Genomic DNA, 17,275 nt, shown 5'->3' on the forward strand with positions numbered 1-17,275 from the left:
CCATCCGAGGCTGCAGGGGATGGGCTGGAGCCTCCTCCCACCAGCAGCAGCAGCACCACCAGCACCAGTGGGCAGCCATCCAAGGCTGTAGGGGATGGGCTGGAGCCTCCCCTCGCCAGCAGCTGCAGCAGCACCACCACCTCCACAGAGCAGCCATCACTGCCGGCAGACAGTATGTAGTCCTGCCTCCATGGGCTGCTGTGCGTCCTGCCCCCTGCAAATACTGTGGGTATGACACCCAGCGGAAGGACTGTGACCTTGCACTCCCCAGGATCTAGATCACAGGGCACAATGCCCCCTCCAGAACCAGTGGGTAAGACACCCACCAACCCCAGCCTCCCCAGGATCAGAAGCAAAGGGCACGATCCCCATCCAGAACCAGTGGGTAAGACACCCACCTGAGAGACTGTGGCCTTACACTCCCCAGGATCAGAAGCACAAGGCACGATGCTCCTCCAGAGCATGTGGGCAAGTCAACCACTTGAGAGACTGTGGCCTTGCACTCTCCAGGATCAAGCACAGGGCATGTTGCCCCCTACAGAACCAGTGGTCTTGTTCCATCTGCCGGCTGAGGTGCCCCCCATCCCCCGTCCCCCTGAGGTGCCTGCCTACTTTCCAACTGATGCCCCTGCATTGTTCTCTCCACGTTGGTGCAGGTGACAAGTGGGGCCTTGGACTTTGGCCTGTAGCCCTGTGGCCCACGTACATTGAGGACTGGGCACTGTCCCTTGAACTGTACATATGTATATACCATTACATTGCATTTTTGTATTTCTACTGTGTTGTTATTATTCTCACTTTTGCACATTCCTGTTGTCCTTGCATTATTCCTCAGGGGCATGGGTAAATATGCATTATTACTGCAGCCGATTGTGTGTATGGTGTTGGGGGAGGGGGGGATGTGTGTTGCGTGTGTGTGTCACTCTCTTTTTCCCCCCCCTCCACTGTGTGCTAGGCAGCTGCACTCACTGTGGTCGTCTTTGCTGTCGTTGGTGTTTGTGGTGGAGCAGGACTTAGATAATCATTGGAAATATTTGCAGTTCATGCTCCATGGCGGTGTGGTTCTTCCCTGTGTCTCCAAAGGAGTGTTCTTTCCCTTCTTTGCAGTGTTTCCGCCAGGCTTTTGATGTCATTGGAACCGCCCTGGAAAAAGTGGTGGTTTCCTGTCTCATAATACGGTGGGCGGAACATTGACTGCCCCCTGGGTGTTGATGGCTACAGCCGTGGTGGCTGTTGTTTCCGCCCTGGCTGTTGGTGTGGTAAAGTGTCTGTCTATCTGAGTTTTCACCGTCATGGTCATAATTTGGCAGTAGATACCGCCAGCCTGCCTGTTGGCGGTATTATCACACTTTATCACCGACCACCAGGGTTGTAATGAGGGCCTTAATCGTCCCATGCTTAAAGCCCAAAATGAATGTGTAAGGTAACTAATGTCCCTGTAAAGCACTCCAATACCGTCAAATCTGCGCTACATAAAACTGCAAAAAAAGAATAAAAAATTCAGTGTTTTGTGCACTTCTGTCATTGTGCTATTCTTGGGCTACATTTGGGTGATATTTGTGCTACATTTGGGCTCTTTTTTCTCTGGTGGACATCTTGAGAGTCTTCTTTGTTATTTATCTCCTCATTTATTGCATAACCTCAGTAGAAACTACTTTCAGTTTTCCACTTCGATTCCATCAAGATGGTGGTCAGATGCGCAACAGTTTTGGCATAAATTCAAAATGTTCATGTTTCAGTATAAATGTAAGAATGTTTTAATGAATTAGAAGAGGACGATATTTGAGAATTCACTCAAAACGTGTCCTAATTTTTCTTTCTAAAGAACTAACCATAATTTCTATGACAAAATGAACTCCTCAGTTTGTTGGTTTCCAAATTTTGGGGGTCATTTTGACCCTGGCGGTCCGAGACCGCCAGGGCTAAAAGGACGGAAGCACCGCCAACAGGCTGGCGGTGCTTCCAGCCCTATTACGACTGCGGCGGAAGCGCCGCGGTCGCACCGCCGGGGCCGGCTGTTTCCTGCCGTTTTAGCCCCGGCGGTGATAATCCGCCAGGGCAGCGCTGCAAGCAGCGCTGCCCTGGGGATTATGACACCCCTACCGCCAGCCTGTTTCTGGCGGTTTGCACCGCCAGGAAGAGGCTGGCGGTAAGGGGTGTCCTGAGGCCCCTGGGGGCCCCTGCACTGCCCATGCCACTGGCATGGGCAGTGCAGGGGCCCCCTAACAGGGCCTGGCCAGCTTTTCACTGTCTGCATAGCAGACAGTGAAAAGCGCGACGGGTGCAACTGCACCCGTCGCACGGCCGCAACACCGCCAGCTCCAATAGGAGCTGGCTCCTATGTTGCTGCCTCATCCCCGCTGGGCCGGCGGGCGCAAACTTGGTTTGCACCCGTTTGCGCCCGCCGGCCCAGCGGGGATGTCGTAATGGGGGCTGCGTGAGTGCGGCCGCATTGGCGGCCGCACGGCCGTTACCGCCTGGCGGGCGGCGGTAGCCGCCCGCCAAAGGTCGTAATGACCCCCTAAATGTTTTAAGTTTTGCCTGTTTAATTCAATCAAGATGGCTTCAGGTGTGCCATACATTTGTTCTAAGTAAGACTTTTAGCACTCTAGCTGTTCTTTAGCATACTCTGGAAGGCTGCAGTAGAACACAAGGGAATAACTGACAGGTGGCTCCTGTTGGAAGTACAGGTTTTACTGTGAATGTCAGACTTCAATTTTGTGTGGCTCAGAAAGAAAGTGCGAATTTACAGAAAATAGGTTCTCATTTGAGCTTCTGGAGCACCTTCCATAAGTTCTATGGGAAAACCATGAGGAAACAGTTTTCTTTCTAGCACGATTCATGAAATTCCTGCAAAAAGCTTTTAGACAGGGTAAAATCACCTTAGCAAAAAATGAATTATATTGTATCTAAAATCTGTTATCACCCTCTACATGTTCTTCTTTTTGTGACCCTCAAAATCTGCCATTCACTACAATGCAATTCAATGGGTGATGTCATGTATGTTGGTCCGAAGATGGCTGTCATGACTTTCTGGTTGAAGTGCTGACAGACAATCAGATCTTTGCATGGGCTCCGTCCAGATATACAAATTTAGATTTTCATTATTATCTAGAAAACTACTGAACAGATTTGTATCAAATGATAAAATAGGTAATCTGCGGACCAAAGCTATTTTTCTGCCAAATTTGGTTTAATTCTGTTCAGTGGTTTGGGCTGTAGGTTTGTCTAAAGAGTCTACGGGAAAAGCACTTTTTTGGCTCTCCCTTTTACTTGGCCCCTACTTGACGAATTATTGTGAAACTTTACATGCACAACAAGACCCAGCTTGACACTTTTGTGGGCTATGTATATATGCTACCTACTGGCAGTCGCCAGTAGGTTGTTATAGTTAGGACCTAGTTTCAATTGAGAAAGCATTTTTTGACTTGCCTATATCTTCGGTGCCATTTGATGAATCCTCAAGACATATTCCCAAAAAAGTGCTACCTAGAATCTTGTTGTGCATGGGCAATTTTGGGGTGATCTGTCAAGCGGGGTGAGAAGGGGGGGGGCAAAAAAGTATGTTTCCCCATTTAAATTCCCTAGAAATTTCAGACATGACTTCGGCCTGAACTGCTGAATTTCTACGTTTTTGTGTGAGTCGATTCAGAATCTAACTATAACGTCCCTGTAATCTTTGGTTCATTATGTGAACATATATATATATATATATATATATATGTGTGTTTATCTGTATATATTTACATATTATATATTGTCAAGGTACATAAATTTGGAGTAATATATATTAAAACTTTGCTTACTTATAGATACATTTAGATGCTTACCATCAAAATATTTTTGTCCTTGATAATCTTGAGACAATATTTAGTCCCTAAATATTTTTGATTCTTTCTAAACACGTATAGGAATGTGAGGGAAGAGCATCTCACCTCTTGCCACTTAATCTCCACTAATCAACTTGTCTATATAACCCTCCGTTGACTCAGCCCTCAATCATACTTAGGCCAAAATCATTTTTGGCGGTACAACTATATTTTGAAATCAGTTAATGCATTGGAAACGTTGATAATGGAACAACAATAAAATTCATGATATTTTGTTACATAGGCACATTTGGGGGTAAAAGTTCAGTATGCATGTTAAAACCAGCACCACACTAGAAACAAACATGGAAGCAATCTCATCTCAAATAGGGAGGTTTCAAGAGTCCAAGTACCAGAACAAGAAGCATAGAGGTAAAACACAATAACACCAGGCACACAACTATGAAACGTCTTGGACACTCATCTGTGGGCCTTGCCCATCTACTGTTCTCCAACAGAGGCTTAAAAATTGCATGTTATGGGAGTCCATCAGCTTTAAAAAGTTCTGACCTCAGCACTTCTCTTCCCCATCTCCTGTGGAGTTACACCTTGCTGTCTGATGCAAGCTACCCAAAAGGTGAGGCAAATATATTTTGACCCACTTCCCTTTGTAAATCCTAGTTTATTATTTTGGGGTTTGCTACAGGCACTTGATCTTCTCATGTTTTCTCCTCACAGGAGTGCAGGAATTCCAGCTCTTGACCTGAGTTGTCGTATTGCTAGTATTATGCCATGCGTGGCTGTTAGCATGTCTGACCTTAATAAGTAAACTTACAAGGGAATACCAATAGGTCAATGAACCTTTTGATTTGCTATTAAGATGTTTTTACCATAGATCCAGTGCATAATCAATAATCAATACACAATAATCAATATTCATTAGCAATCAATAAATCAATGATCAATGGAGTCAGTAATTGTCACACACCATGACTTTTCAGTCATGAATAACTACACCTTTAGTAAAAGTTTAGAATGTTTATTTCCCTATAGTAACAATGCAAAGGTCATGTAGATTAATTTCAAAATCAGATGAAACACATATAAAAACAATACTGGTTGTCCAAAGTGGCGGAAGAAACTTAATCTAATCAGAGCTTGAACAACAACGCAGTCTTAAGTTATGGTACAAATCAGTAGCAAAGTCAGCTGCATCAATGTGATAACATACATGAAATTTAGCAGAGAAATTCATCAAGAATTAGTCCCTATTACCATAGGTCATTTGTGAAGATCCTTAAATAACATCAGATTAGCATCAGCATGTTGGGCTTCATGCAAAACAATTTAGTAACACAAATTTTGAAGACAAAAAACATGTAAGCATGGCTCTATCAAAACAGTGCAGTTGATACCTAAAAAGAAAAAGCAAATATGCATAATAATCACAGTTAGGTTATACCTAGCTTCAGGGTGGATCAGCAAAGCAGAATCAGTCTTCGTCCTCAGGACATCAGTCGATCAGCAAAGCATCAGGCTTCAGCATCAAAGTTCAGGAAGGGCAAAGTCTTTAAGCATTAAAGTTAAACACGTCTCTTGTCAAGACGCATAAGAAAGTAGTAATGCTGTCTTCTCTCTGTGCAGTCTTGTTAAGTCAAAACTGTTAAAACTATCCCCCAAACCCTATTGGTTAGTTAGTCATATGTTCCCACTCTGTCCAATAAAACTAAAGTCCCAAATCTATGAATTCTAATATTACTCCGTTCACATGTCGTTGATTGGTTTTTCTTGCGATGTTCTCATCATCCGGTTTGTCAGGTAACAATATTGTTGCAGCTTCTACTCTAGTCAGTATCTTCATAGTTCTCATCCTGGGAAAGTCAGTCAGTCTTACATATATTACACATAAAAGGAACATCATCTCCTAGCAGTCGGTTCACACGAGAAGCATCCGTTACGAGCACATTTAAACAATATAATAGAAATTCACCGTTTAACTTTCTTTGGACAGACATTTTATTAAATGCTAAGAAATACAGCTTTTACATGAGGCCTGGCAAGTAGGCCATGACACTCGCTAGGTTAAGGCATGCAATTAATAAAGCTAAAGCTTATTGCATAATCCTTAATATGACATTTTACTGCATTAGTATAACATATATTCAACATTTCATAAGTATTAAATCATTGATTAGTACATTTCGTTAACATTGTTGGCCATTCTTCTTAATCACATTTTCAAATGTGTGCATTATTTTTGTACAGTAATTTATTTTCTACATAAATGTATTACTCAAAATACATAAACACTCATTAATAAGTTTTATTATGACACCTGCGATAGCATGTCTGATACTGCCATGTGAAGGCTATTAAAAATGGTGCATCATAGCAAAGGGCATTATTTTATACTCATACAAATATTTAAAAATGAAAAGCGAAGTAGAAAGCACCCCAAGTATTTCGCGGTTATGTAAAACACTTAGAAAGTCTGAGTAGTGTAACAGTCAAACCATAGCACAAGTTTGAAGCAATGGATATTCAAGATATTACAGAGATTCCAGAAACGTATAACATTATTAAACGGAAAGCCTATTAGAGTTCCTTCCCTACTTGTGACGTATGTATTAGAAGAGCCTCAAGATTATATACAAAGGAAAGAGACAGGTATTAGCGAAACCACAGGTAAGACAAAGGGACAACAAAGTTCATGAAACGTGATTCCTCATGGCAAACTAGTAGTGTAGTGAGAGCTGTGCCCGGATTCGGCGATACCACAGTGCTGTCTTCTGCAGGGAGGTGCACTGAAAGTAAGAGGCACGTCGGGATCTTCCTGACTGTGTACAACATTAAAAAATGATGTAGTAGAAACTATGCATTCCACATGACATCTGCACTTCTCCCTCGCCTCCACTCTTTATATAGAACCTTTGTATCGAGGGATTGCGCTCCAGCAGAAAGAGTATGGCTACAGAACCTCTGGGGAATCTCTATCTTTAAACTTCAGTGCTTCTAAGAAAAAGTAAACTGCTGATGTTGCTTAACCGAACCAGAAAATAAAATTCAAACAAAATGGTGTTCGTGGACAATGTAATTTGTAACTAACAGTTATTTAAAGTAACTTTAACAACCATGGCACATTTTTCCAATCGCTTCAGAGCTACACTTACCGACGCACTTGAATAACTTTCCGAAGATTTCCAGACTCAAACTTAGAATAGAATTGTAATGATTCTATGTCATCAGAATTTTCCAGAGGCCTGAAAGGGAAATTAAATAACATATTTAAAATGACACAAGCGAAAGTCATAAGTTTAAAGAAAATACTTTTCATGTTAAGGCATCATATGCAAAGATGTATTTTACTGAAGCCGAACGCTTCAGCGTCGAGTGAAAACCCAACTGATAAACCAGTCATCCCCACTCAGACAGGCGAGGTAGAGCACCTGAGACCCCAGAAGTCCACAGAGAGGGTACTAAAGAGCATTATGAGTAAGGGTTTGGAACCAATAAAGCACATGAGGGCAAACAAAAGCTTATAGACACATTTAAAGGAATAATAACATACAGCACAATGTTTATTGATCAATCATCAGTCGTGAAGCAGCAGTTTGGCAGAAAAATGTCTATATAAGAAAGAGGGAGAAAGGCAGCTCTTCAACGCAGGTATCAAGTGAAAAGGCTTGCCCTGCAGTATAAGTACCTCACCACCTCTTTGTCATTTTACTCCGCCCCAGGGAGATGACCGTGGTCACTCTCCTATAAAGTAAGTACCACTTGATATGCTCTCCCGACCAGAGAACTCTGGTCTCAGTTTCACTCCAGATCATGGAAAGCCTACATTGTACAGGCACAATTGTCGTGTGTGTTGAAGTGGCAGTCTAAAACACTAAAGCTAGCTATCTGCACTTTCAGGTGAAGTACATCCATGCAAAGACCTTTCCCCATCTCAACACTATATAGCTATTTATTTCTATAAATGTATTGTACCTTTAGGAGTATCGTCATTTTGTTTGCATCACTTTCTCTACCACAATTAAAATTAGATTTTTCACACAATTTCATTATTTTTATCATGTCTACTATTACTAATATTCAATATTCACTTCAGATGTCCTTGAACTATTTTTAGCAACTATAATTCAGTTACTCTGAATATGTACTATTTTAGAATTATGTCCATGTTATTCATATGAACATTTGCAATTAAGTATGTTTGATAAAAGCTTGTGACTGTTTCAGTAATGCAATAATTTTTTTTAGGTTTGAGCACACAAAGCGTTCTGTCTCTGGTGTAATCTCTCTGTGGGCTTTTATCTACGCCCATGTCACGCCCATCAGTTTGGTTGGTTCGTGGGTTTGCCTTGCTTGATTTAATTAGTGAAAGTCACGCATACATTGTGCCTTTTCCAGTGTTTAGCCCGCCTCGAGCACACCAGCCAACTACTGAAAACAGAGGCTCCATGCTTTTGGTATGGTTTCTGGACTATTTTTTGTCTTTATTTCGTAGGCAATGCAATCTTGCTGGGCAGTAGTCGTGCAGTTTGTATGACATCGACCCTGTTACATGGATATTTGCACTTTTGCTGGTTAAATGGATAATTGCACTTTTGCCGATACATTTCACTGCATGCAAACTTCTGTTTTCTTATATGTGTGTGTTTTGCTCTCATGAGGGCCGTTGATTCGCTTATGTGAAACTGTTTTACTTTTCATTTTCAGTTTATGTGGCAAGAAAAGTCCGGTTAGTCATGTGAAACTGTTTTACTTTTCATTTTCTTTCACTTGCAATGTAAATTGAGGGAACATACGCTAGTCTAGTGTTATCTATTGCAACTCTTGTATCGTGCTTTCCTATGCCTACAAGGCCTTTACGCACTTTCTTGGTGGTCGAGTAACAAACAACTTTGTTGTGCATTCTATGCTGCCCTCTGTTTGGGTAGTATTTGGATGACCCTTGTGAGGCTCGGACAGCCTTCTACTTTGTTGCAGCAAACGTTTGGCTCTGCGTAAGCTTGGTGTGAGGAAAAGAAAGGTCAGAGGGGTAGTTTATAAGAATATATTTACCGTGCCTTCCATCATCGCTTGTGTCGGCTGTGTAAAGTTGCACTAAAGAGTGTAGGGAATTAATATCCATGGAATCACGTTTTATTGGCAGAAGGGCCACCAAACATTATTTGTTTGTCTTTTGTTAATGTTTATTTTTGGTCCTTTCTAGTTGTAGATCATTGATAAATCGCAAACATGATGTAATTGTTAAATCATAAACATGGTGGTCTGTGTAAACATCTACACTTAGAGGAATTAATTGGTCTTGTGCCTTTAATGCTGTAGACAGAGTTTTTTTAAAGTGAAGACCAGTAGTGCAGGCTTGGCCTGCCTGCGAGGTGGGGTTTTCAAAGTGTTGTCTGATCTTCCATTTAATCACATCAAAGACCAGTCCATGCCATGTTTTCAACATACCTGGTTGTGCTGGAAGTTATTCTGACAAAGATCTAGTTTTATTACCCATACCTGATGCCCTATGGTCCCAGGAGCATCCAACTCTGACATTTGTGGTTATTTCCAACACTACCTATTGCCTAGTAGATTTGTCTGATGGTGCATCATTGCTGTACGTGCTTACTAAACTAGGCATGCCTTTTTTAGGTCGAGCATAGCAGGGCGCAAGCGCTGCTTTTCTGACGTGCTGGAATGTATCTGGGCTTGTAACCATACCCACCTCATGCCCATCACTATCACTCGTTCATGGGCTTGCCCTTCAAAAATCCTTTATTTTTGTTGATAAATGCTTTGTTTGTCCCTCCTTGGGGCTGTTTAGTTACCGCCTTGGACATTACCCCTGTTACATGGCTAATTGCACTTTGCCAATACATTTGACTGTGAGCGAACTTCTTTTTCCTTTTGTGTGCTGCTTCATGCTGATGCCTTAGTGCTTTGAATCGGCTTGCTTATGTGAAACTGTATTGCTTTTCATTTTCAATTGATGTGGCAAGAAAAGTCTTGTTTGGAGTTTACAGCGCCAATAGCTCTAACTCAAGCAAATGCGAGACCCATTGCATGGCAACTGCTTGTTTTTTTATTTCTAGCACTTATATTGCTCAGTTTCAGCAGTTGTGTGGAAAACTTTAGAAATTTGGAAATGTAGATGTATTTTTCACATATTTAGGCAAAACCGTATTACATGATATATTATGATAGTGTACAAAATGTTTGTATTTGAGGTAAAGTGATGCATTCATTCTAGCACATACATAAGCACAAAAGAGAAAAATATCTCCTTAGTAAATTTCTAAAGGTTCAGACTACCGATACCATTTTAGAAATTAGGAGCCACTTGGCACATGTGCTAGGCAATTTGTTGCAAATTTAAAACATGATGAAGAGAAAGAATATCATCTGCGTTAATAGTGTCTTCCATAAGACGATGCTAACAATGGGCTTAGTCTCTGAGCCTAGAATGTTTGTTTCATAGACAATGAATGAAAATGTACAATTTGCCAAAGTAACTCAAAGACTATAATGTGTTGATTTAGACCAGTGATGTCCCACATAGGTTCAGAATGATGGATTTATGCATGTTTTTCAGGATTACCTTTGTCTATCTAAATTAGTTAGTCTTTTTTTATGGAAATCAATCTTAGATTGATATTCCAAAAATATGGCACGGGCTGGCTCTCTTGGACCCATATTGGATATCCCTAATTTAGAAGAACAGAAAAAAAAATGTTTTGGTTCAAACATGTTTAGCAGTATTGGTGAGAAAAACCACACTGAGATTACATTATAAACAATGTTTTTGGCACACCCCCTTAACATTTATCTTGGAGAGTAACTGACTTGCAATCTGGCACACACTTAGGGCCAGATGTAGCAAAGTCCGATTTTGCGAATTGGAAATTGCGATTCGGTCCGACTCGCAATTGCCGATTTGCAAAATCGGATGCAGTACGGTGTCTCAGACACCGACTGCGAGTCGCTATGGGGTCGCAAAGCCCCACCTCATTAATATTAATGAGGTGGGTCGCATTTTGCGACCCCATAGCGAGTCCCTGCTCTCACATGGATGGTGGCCTGCTGAAGTCAGCAGACCTCCATGTCTGTGACTGCTTTTTAAAGAAAGCAGTTTTTTTTTATATTTTGCAGCCCGTTTTCCTTAAAGGAAAACGAGTTGCAAAATAAAAAAAATAACGAAACCTTTTGGTTTCGGTTTTTCAGAGCAGGCAGTGGTCCGTTGGACCACTGCCTGCTCTGAAAAACCCTTATTGGCAACATTCACAATGGGGACCCCATCCCATGGGGACGCCTTCCCTTTTGCGAATGGGTTACCACCAGTGTGACACTGGTGGTAACTGTGAATTGCTTTGCGACCGCATTCACGGTCACAAAGCAATTTAGCATAGCGATGCAAGTCGCAAAGAGGAAGGGAACACCCCTTCCTATTTGCGAGTCGCATTCACAATTTGCGAGTCGGTACCGGCTCGCAAATTGTGAATGTGCATCGCAAAAGGCTTTTTGGATGGCGCAAACTGCAGTTTGCACCATGCAAAAAGATTTCTACATCTGGCCCTTAGAGACTTAGAGCTAGGTATATTTTGTTTGCTTTGGTCCAGTTTTCTCAGGAGATGGTGGAGTTTACTCTTAACAGGACATCTGCCAGCCTCCACTTGAAACTAGGCAGAGAAGACGTTAGAACCGTATTTCGTAACTTTTTACTGATTTTCCTTGGGCTTTCTGCTCTACCTCAAGCTAATGGTTTTGTTGTTAAATTCAGTGTCAGCAGAACTATTGAATGTGAATAATTCTAAGCAAATGTTGCACACTTCTAAACACACTTATTCTTTGAAAGTGCAACATCAGAATGACTCTATTGTGTTTATATTTTGAGAAATTGACTATTTTAAATGTGACCCAAACAAGAATGCAGCTTTTATTACTTTGGTAACAGGGATTAACTTTAGGAGAAAGATAGAAAGAACAGGCATCCTGGGCTTACAGTATTTTTAGGGTCGAGCCTGCGTTGCATGCGGTCGCACATGCGTATCGCAGCGAGACGCTTTAGGGTTTAGAAAAGGGCTCGGAGCCCTGTAGACGTCACGTCAGTGTTTTTCATTGGTTAGTTAGTGGGCTTGCCTATTAACATCTGCTTGCTTTCATTAGTCGAAGGCATGCATACGTCATGCCTTTTCCGGTGGCTAGCCCTCCTCGAGCGCATCGACCAAGTACAGAAAACATGCGAGGCTCGCTGTTTTCTGTCCAGCTCGTGGACTACTTTTTCTCTAATTTACTAGCGCGATTTCGCTTGGCAGAAGTCGAGCGCTTTACATAGTTAAATGCATTTTTTCGGCTTACGTACATAAATGCACATTTGCCGATAGGTGAAAAGTCGGGTTAGGAGTTTACAACGCTATCAGCTCGAACATGACCAAACGCGAGACCTGTTGCATTGCAAATGCTTGTTTAAATTTGTTCTGTACTGAGCCAACAAAAAATAAAATGATTCAACAGCTCATTATTCCCTTCCTAATCATTTCTTTGGAACAAAATATACTCACATGCCCACTTTTTGCTAAAGTATTTCTAATCATGCCTTCAATTTCATGTTCCTTTTTTTCCATTTAGTGTGCAAAATATTCTTATCTCCACTGATCAAATGTTGACTTCAAGGTAGATTCATATGCACTCTATTCACAACAGCAAAAATGCATTCTACAAATACTCCATTGGGCTATGGTATTTGAAAAAAAATGCTTATTAATACTCATTTGGAGTGAATATCTACTGATCTGATTTTCTTCTGTTATGATAAAATGTGTACCTGAAATTTTGAATAATATTTTCATATACAGTGTAGTTTTGATATGTAGAGGAAAGTAGTATCGCTATTGTTTAAATAATGTATAATTGGTTCAATTTCCCAATTCTGTATGCGATATGTTCTCTTATTTCACTCAAATTTCTTTATTTATCCATAAAAACAACACTTGTTCATTTACAATTTGGTGATAATTAATCTCATAGATTGATTACTAGCAAAACAACCGTCATCATTCTTATATGGTTTATTCGTCGATGTTCAGCGAATAGACCTCAGGCTAGCTTCACCGCTTTTGGATTCTGACTCCTCTCCCGAGCTGCACGTTGGGCAGTATTATGTCCATTCACTATAACCGGCTAGAGGTGTGTGAAAGAGCAAAATGTATAATGCATAAAGATATATTTTACCGCATTGAATGGCCTGAATCCTGCCGCTTCTTTCTATACGACCTCACAGTGGCTTAGGTCACGTAATACAAGCACCGGCACAATTTTCTGCCTTTTAATATAATACTTACTAAAACAAGATTTATTCCAAATTAATCTACTGTGGAAAGGCTAGCCATGGGGGAAGCAGAAGCGAGCCACTGAGTGGAAGCAGGAGCGGAGATGCTGTGTAGCAGGCAAGCGGCAGAGGAGAGGAGCGGAGCCGACCATCCTGCTGGCCGGCCTGCCAATCACCGGCCGTCACTCGCCAGTCTGCCTGCCACCAGTCAGACTACTCCAGCAGGCTCAGAGGCTCAAGGCCCCATCCCCTGGTCCCCGACAAACTGGCGTCTGCTGAGTTAGAGCGCTCCAGCCCCTGCCTCTGCCTCACCTCCCTTGTGCACCCGCCCCACCCTGCTGGCTGCCTGGTCCTGTGGTTTAGCCCGGCATTGGATGATGCAGGGGCTTGCAGAGGCGTGGTCAAGTGCTCCAGACTGTAAGGAATGGCTCTGGTCTGCTCCCCAGCATCAGGAGAATAAGCGATGGGGGCAGCAGGGGCTGGGCTGGTCTGCGTTGAGCTGGCAGCCGGGCTGTAAAAAGTCTTCGTGGAGGGTTCACCTCACTCACCTGCTCATTCACCACACACCACTGTTACTAACTGCAGCCAAAACGCTTCTTCTAACTCTCCACTGCTGTAATTCTGCTGTATTTTCTGCATTTCTGTTCCTGATGAATCATGGTGCTCCGGTACTTTAACAAACACAGCAACACAGCAGCGCAACTGGAAGGCAGAATCACAGCCAGCATCCAATAGCTGGAACCCAGTAAGAGCAAAATAAATTGCCATTCTAGAAGTAACCTGGATTGGCTCCGACAAGTGCGGTGGCTTTAGCAAGCTGCTGCGACTGCGTGCCACAGCACCCAGAGAAAGCAGCTTGGGTGGCACGGGGTTGCTGCTCGCAGTGAACTTGGTGAGCCCCACTCGCCTGGGCACAACAACATTTCTACTTAACTAAATTAAAGCTGTGACAACATCCTAAACTTCACATCAGATGATTAGATACAGGTGGAAATGAGGTCAGGGAGGCCAAGGAAGTCCCAGTGCAATCTAACAGAAAAAAGTAGTCACTCCACAGTGATCGTTATTTGGTGGATACAATCCAACCAGTGCTCCAATGGGTCAAATGGGTCCTGGAGCAGTTACAGCAGGGATCACCGGTCAACCTAAAATAACAACAAAATTTCAGTTTTTGAAAGACAGAGGAACCATAATTTACTCGGCTAACGCCCCGAGCTTTGGTCTCCCAGTTCTGCTAACACCCCTGGTGATAATCAAACCCAAGCCACAATCCTCATCTTCGCTTCCAAACAGCAACACTAATATACAGCAGCGTTTGGCTCCCAGGGCATTTGATGGAACAGAGACAACACCCAGCGTCACAGCAACTGCCCCTACAACCGGCTCTCCCTGCATGAAAGTTGCTGCAAAGTCATCCCTGGGGGGACCAATTTAAGAAACCTTCAAATTCAAATTCAAGATAAAAAAGTTGCAGATGAGGATAATGAAGCAAGGGTGGCAATAAAAGGAGGGCCTTCAACCAGCGGGGTACATGAAAGAACTGGTTCACTAGGAGTGCAAAACGACTGGGATGGTGCCACCCAGTCTAACTCATTCCCCCAGGAGGAGGCAAGATCCCACAGAGACCAATTCCAGGCAGACAACACACCAGCCCAGGAAGGCTGGAAATTGAGCAGAACCAGCCAACCTTGTGAAAGCTCTTATTGCACCAAAAGAACGAGCAAATTGGAGCATAGCCAATCTTAATCGCAACCAAATGTGTAACCGAGCCAGACAAGATGGTGAACTGCCAGACCGAAGTCCATCCTAAAACAGGGGTTGACCTCAGCGACTTAACACAGGAAGAATGGAATGATCTCCTCGCCTCATATACATCAGAGAAGGGAAATGAGTGTCTGACTGCACATCAGTAACCCTGCACTCCTGGCACCCTGGTCCCCCACCATAATCTCAGCAGTCTCTCTCTCGACAATAGTAGCGGAACCCCAAGCCGGGCGGGAGAAAGCGCCTGGCCAGCAATGCTCAGGACCATCCAGACAGTGGCTGGTGCACTCACCTATCACTCAGCTGAGACGGATGTACAAGTGGAGATCTTGAGTTCAGTGGCTGGCTGTGTGGCTGGTATAGACAACCTCATCATAGAGATAAATAACCTCATTAGGAGAGCTCAAGAAGAAACGAATGACCTTGTCCCAAAATGATGTTGCTCTGCAACTCTAGACAAACCATGACTGCTACCAAGTGTATTAGGGGGTGTAATAGAAGAGCTAAAAGACAGGAAGGGCGCACTCATAATCCCCATGCAATCATAAGGAAGCTGCAATGGTGTACATGGTGATAAGCAAGACAACAAGTCTGAAATAAGGGGCATCTCACCTGGAGAAGTGGCCATAAATGGCCAGGAACCCCCAGAGAGAAATCCTCAACACTGCCGGAGAGGGGTGCGGTGCATCACCATGCAACTCGAGCATGGCACCAAGCACAGGCTAAAAGTGCTAGGGCAATATCACACACCACTCAGCACAAATAGGAAAAAAGTTAAGTCCAAAAGGACTCAGAAGACAAAATCACACCATAAAAGTTACCCGAAAACAGCATGGTTACAAACCTACCTGACATCCAATCAGATAGACCACGGATGTAATACCGGGGGCAATGTCTCATCAACCTGCGATGAGGCAGCCCCAGATTCTATAAAGCACAAACCGAAGCCACCTCTAGTCAATTTCATTGAAACCAAACAACTAAAGGGGGAGAAACGCAGTTCTGAGGGGACTACTGAGATAAGGAACGTTCATCCTCAACATCAGCCTTGGAGGCTCATCCCCCGAAGGTAAGTGGCAGGACATCTAGGCCAAGATAAACTGCCCTCCTCGGCTGAGGGCATCCGGTGACTTTCAAGAGCTGATAGAAACATAAGGTAACCCTCTCCAGGGAGTAGCACAATTGTTTACCCTTCAAATGGATGGGGTGCCACACATTCAGAAGCCTGAATAGCTGTCTCCGAAGCAAACTGTGAGGTGGATTTCCCTGTCATTCTTCATCAGAATCTCCACTCTTGGTCATGAGGATGACTAGATCTGGCTCCAGTGCAACCACTCTAAACCACCTCTCAGACAATCGCTAAACTCTGTTGTCTCCTACTGGGGAGGAGGAAAATTCCTGTACAAAAGAGAGTCCCACTAAGTACATCCTAGGGGAGGGACAGTGCTGCACAATCCTATTCTATCCAGTATATCGATCACTTGGAAATACGGACATCCTCAATCGAAAAAACATACTAATACTCCTAGGGCATATTCCAGGCCTAACTAAGATCACCTCAGAAATTATTGAATCAATGGAAATCATAGAGTGGGAGCCAGGGAAAGTTAGCAAAATGACCAAAGTCATATGGCAGTCTGCTACTCTGGCTGGGGCACTTCTTAGGGAAAGTAAACATTTTAAGAAGTGGGGAATCAACTTGGAAGGGGTACCAAACCCCGGATATCCACCCCTCCTAAGGCCACCAATAGTGGCGATGGGTAGCCCGAATCTTCAACCCAAAGCAAGCAATTGAAACTCCACCCAGGGGGCGAAGAGGCACGCAAGTGTCATTATTTAAGGCTCTGACTTGGAATATCCACAGCCTTAAAAGACAAACTGGAAGACCCCAAAACACTCAACTACCTTTAGGGCTTTCCGGTTATTGCTCTACAAGAAACCTTGGCCTTGTAACCAATCTCCATCTCAGGCTACTTCCATGCCCTCCTACCTACTATTAAGGAAGGCAAATTTGACCATGGTAAAAGTGACCTTTCAACCACCCTAAACGGCAGAGCACTCCTGACATTTTTACATAGAAAGAAAGAGCAGAGGTTAATTTTAGTTAACATCTATATGCCCCCGAGATGGAATAATCATGAGGCGATGTCCAAACTACTTGTGGATCATATCACTCAACTGGTCTGCTCTTTCCCGCTCATCCCACTAATAGTAACAGAGGAGTCAATATGAACCTATTAGAAGGATCTATAACCAATGAGTCCACTGAAGCTCAGGAATATCAATGGTCTATCCGTGAACAATCACTGATCAAGACAGCAAAAAGAAGCAAAATAGGAACAGCTTAACTGGGTTCCCTAGAGCATCTAGGACTCAGAAC

At 43.1% G+C, this 17,275-nt stretch overlaps 1 protein-coding gene across 1 annotated transcript in view; it reads right to left on the reverse strand.

Annotated features, from left to right (window-relative positions):
- The window catches only part of AGBL1 (AGBL carboxypeptidase 1), a 2,739,156-nt gene that overhangs the window by 1,680,610 nt on the left and 1,041,271 nt on the right, over positions 1-17,275 (reverse strand). Inside the window, exon 13 of the mRNA XM_069221447.1 lies at positions 6,980-7,069. Within this exon, the coding sequence (XP_069077548.1) occupies positions 6,980-7,069 (90 nt within the window). The remainder of the gene's footprint in view (positions 1-6,979; positions 7,070-17,275) is intronic.

This window comes from Pleurodeles waltl, chromosome 3_1 (assembly GCF_031143425.1).
Source record: "Pleurodeles waltl isolate 20211129_DDA chromosome 3_1, aPleWal1.hap1.20221129, whole genome shotgun sequence".
In the NCBI taxonomy this organism is placed as follows: Eukaryota; Metazoa; Chordata; class Amphibia; order Caudata; family Salamandridae; genus Pleurodeles; species Pleurodeles waltl.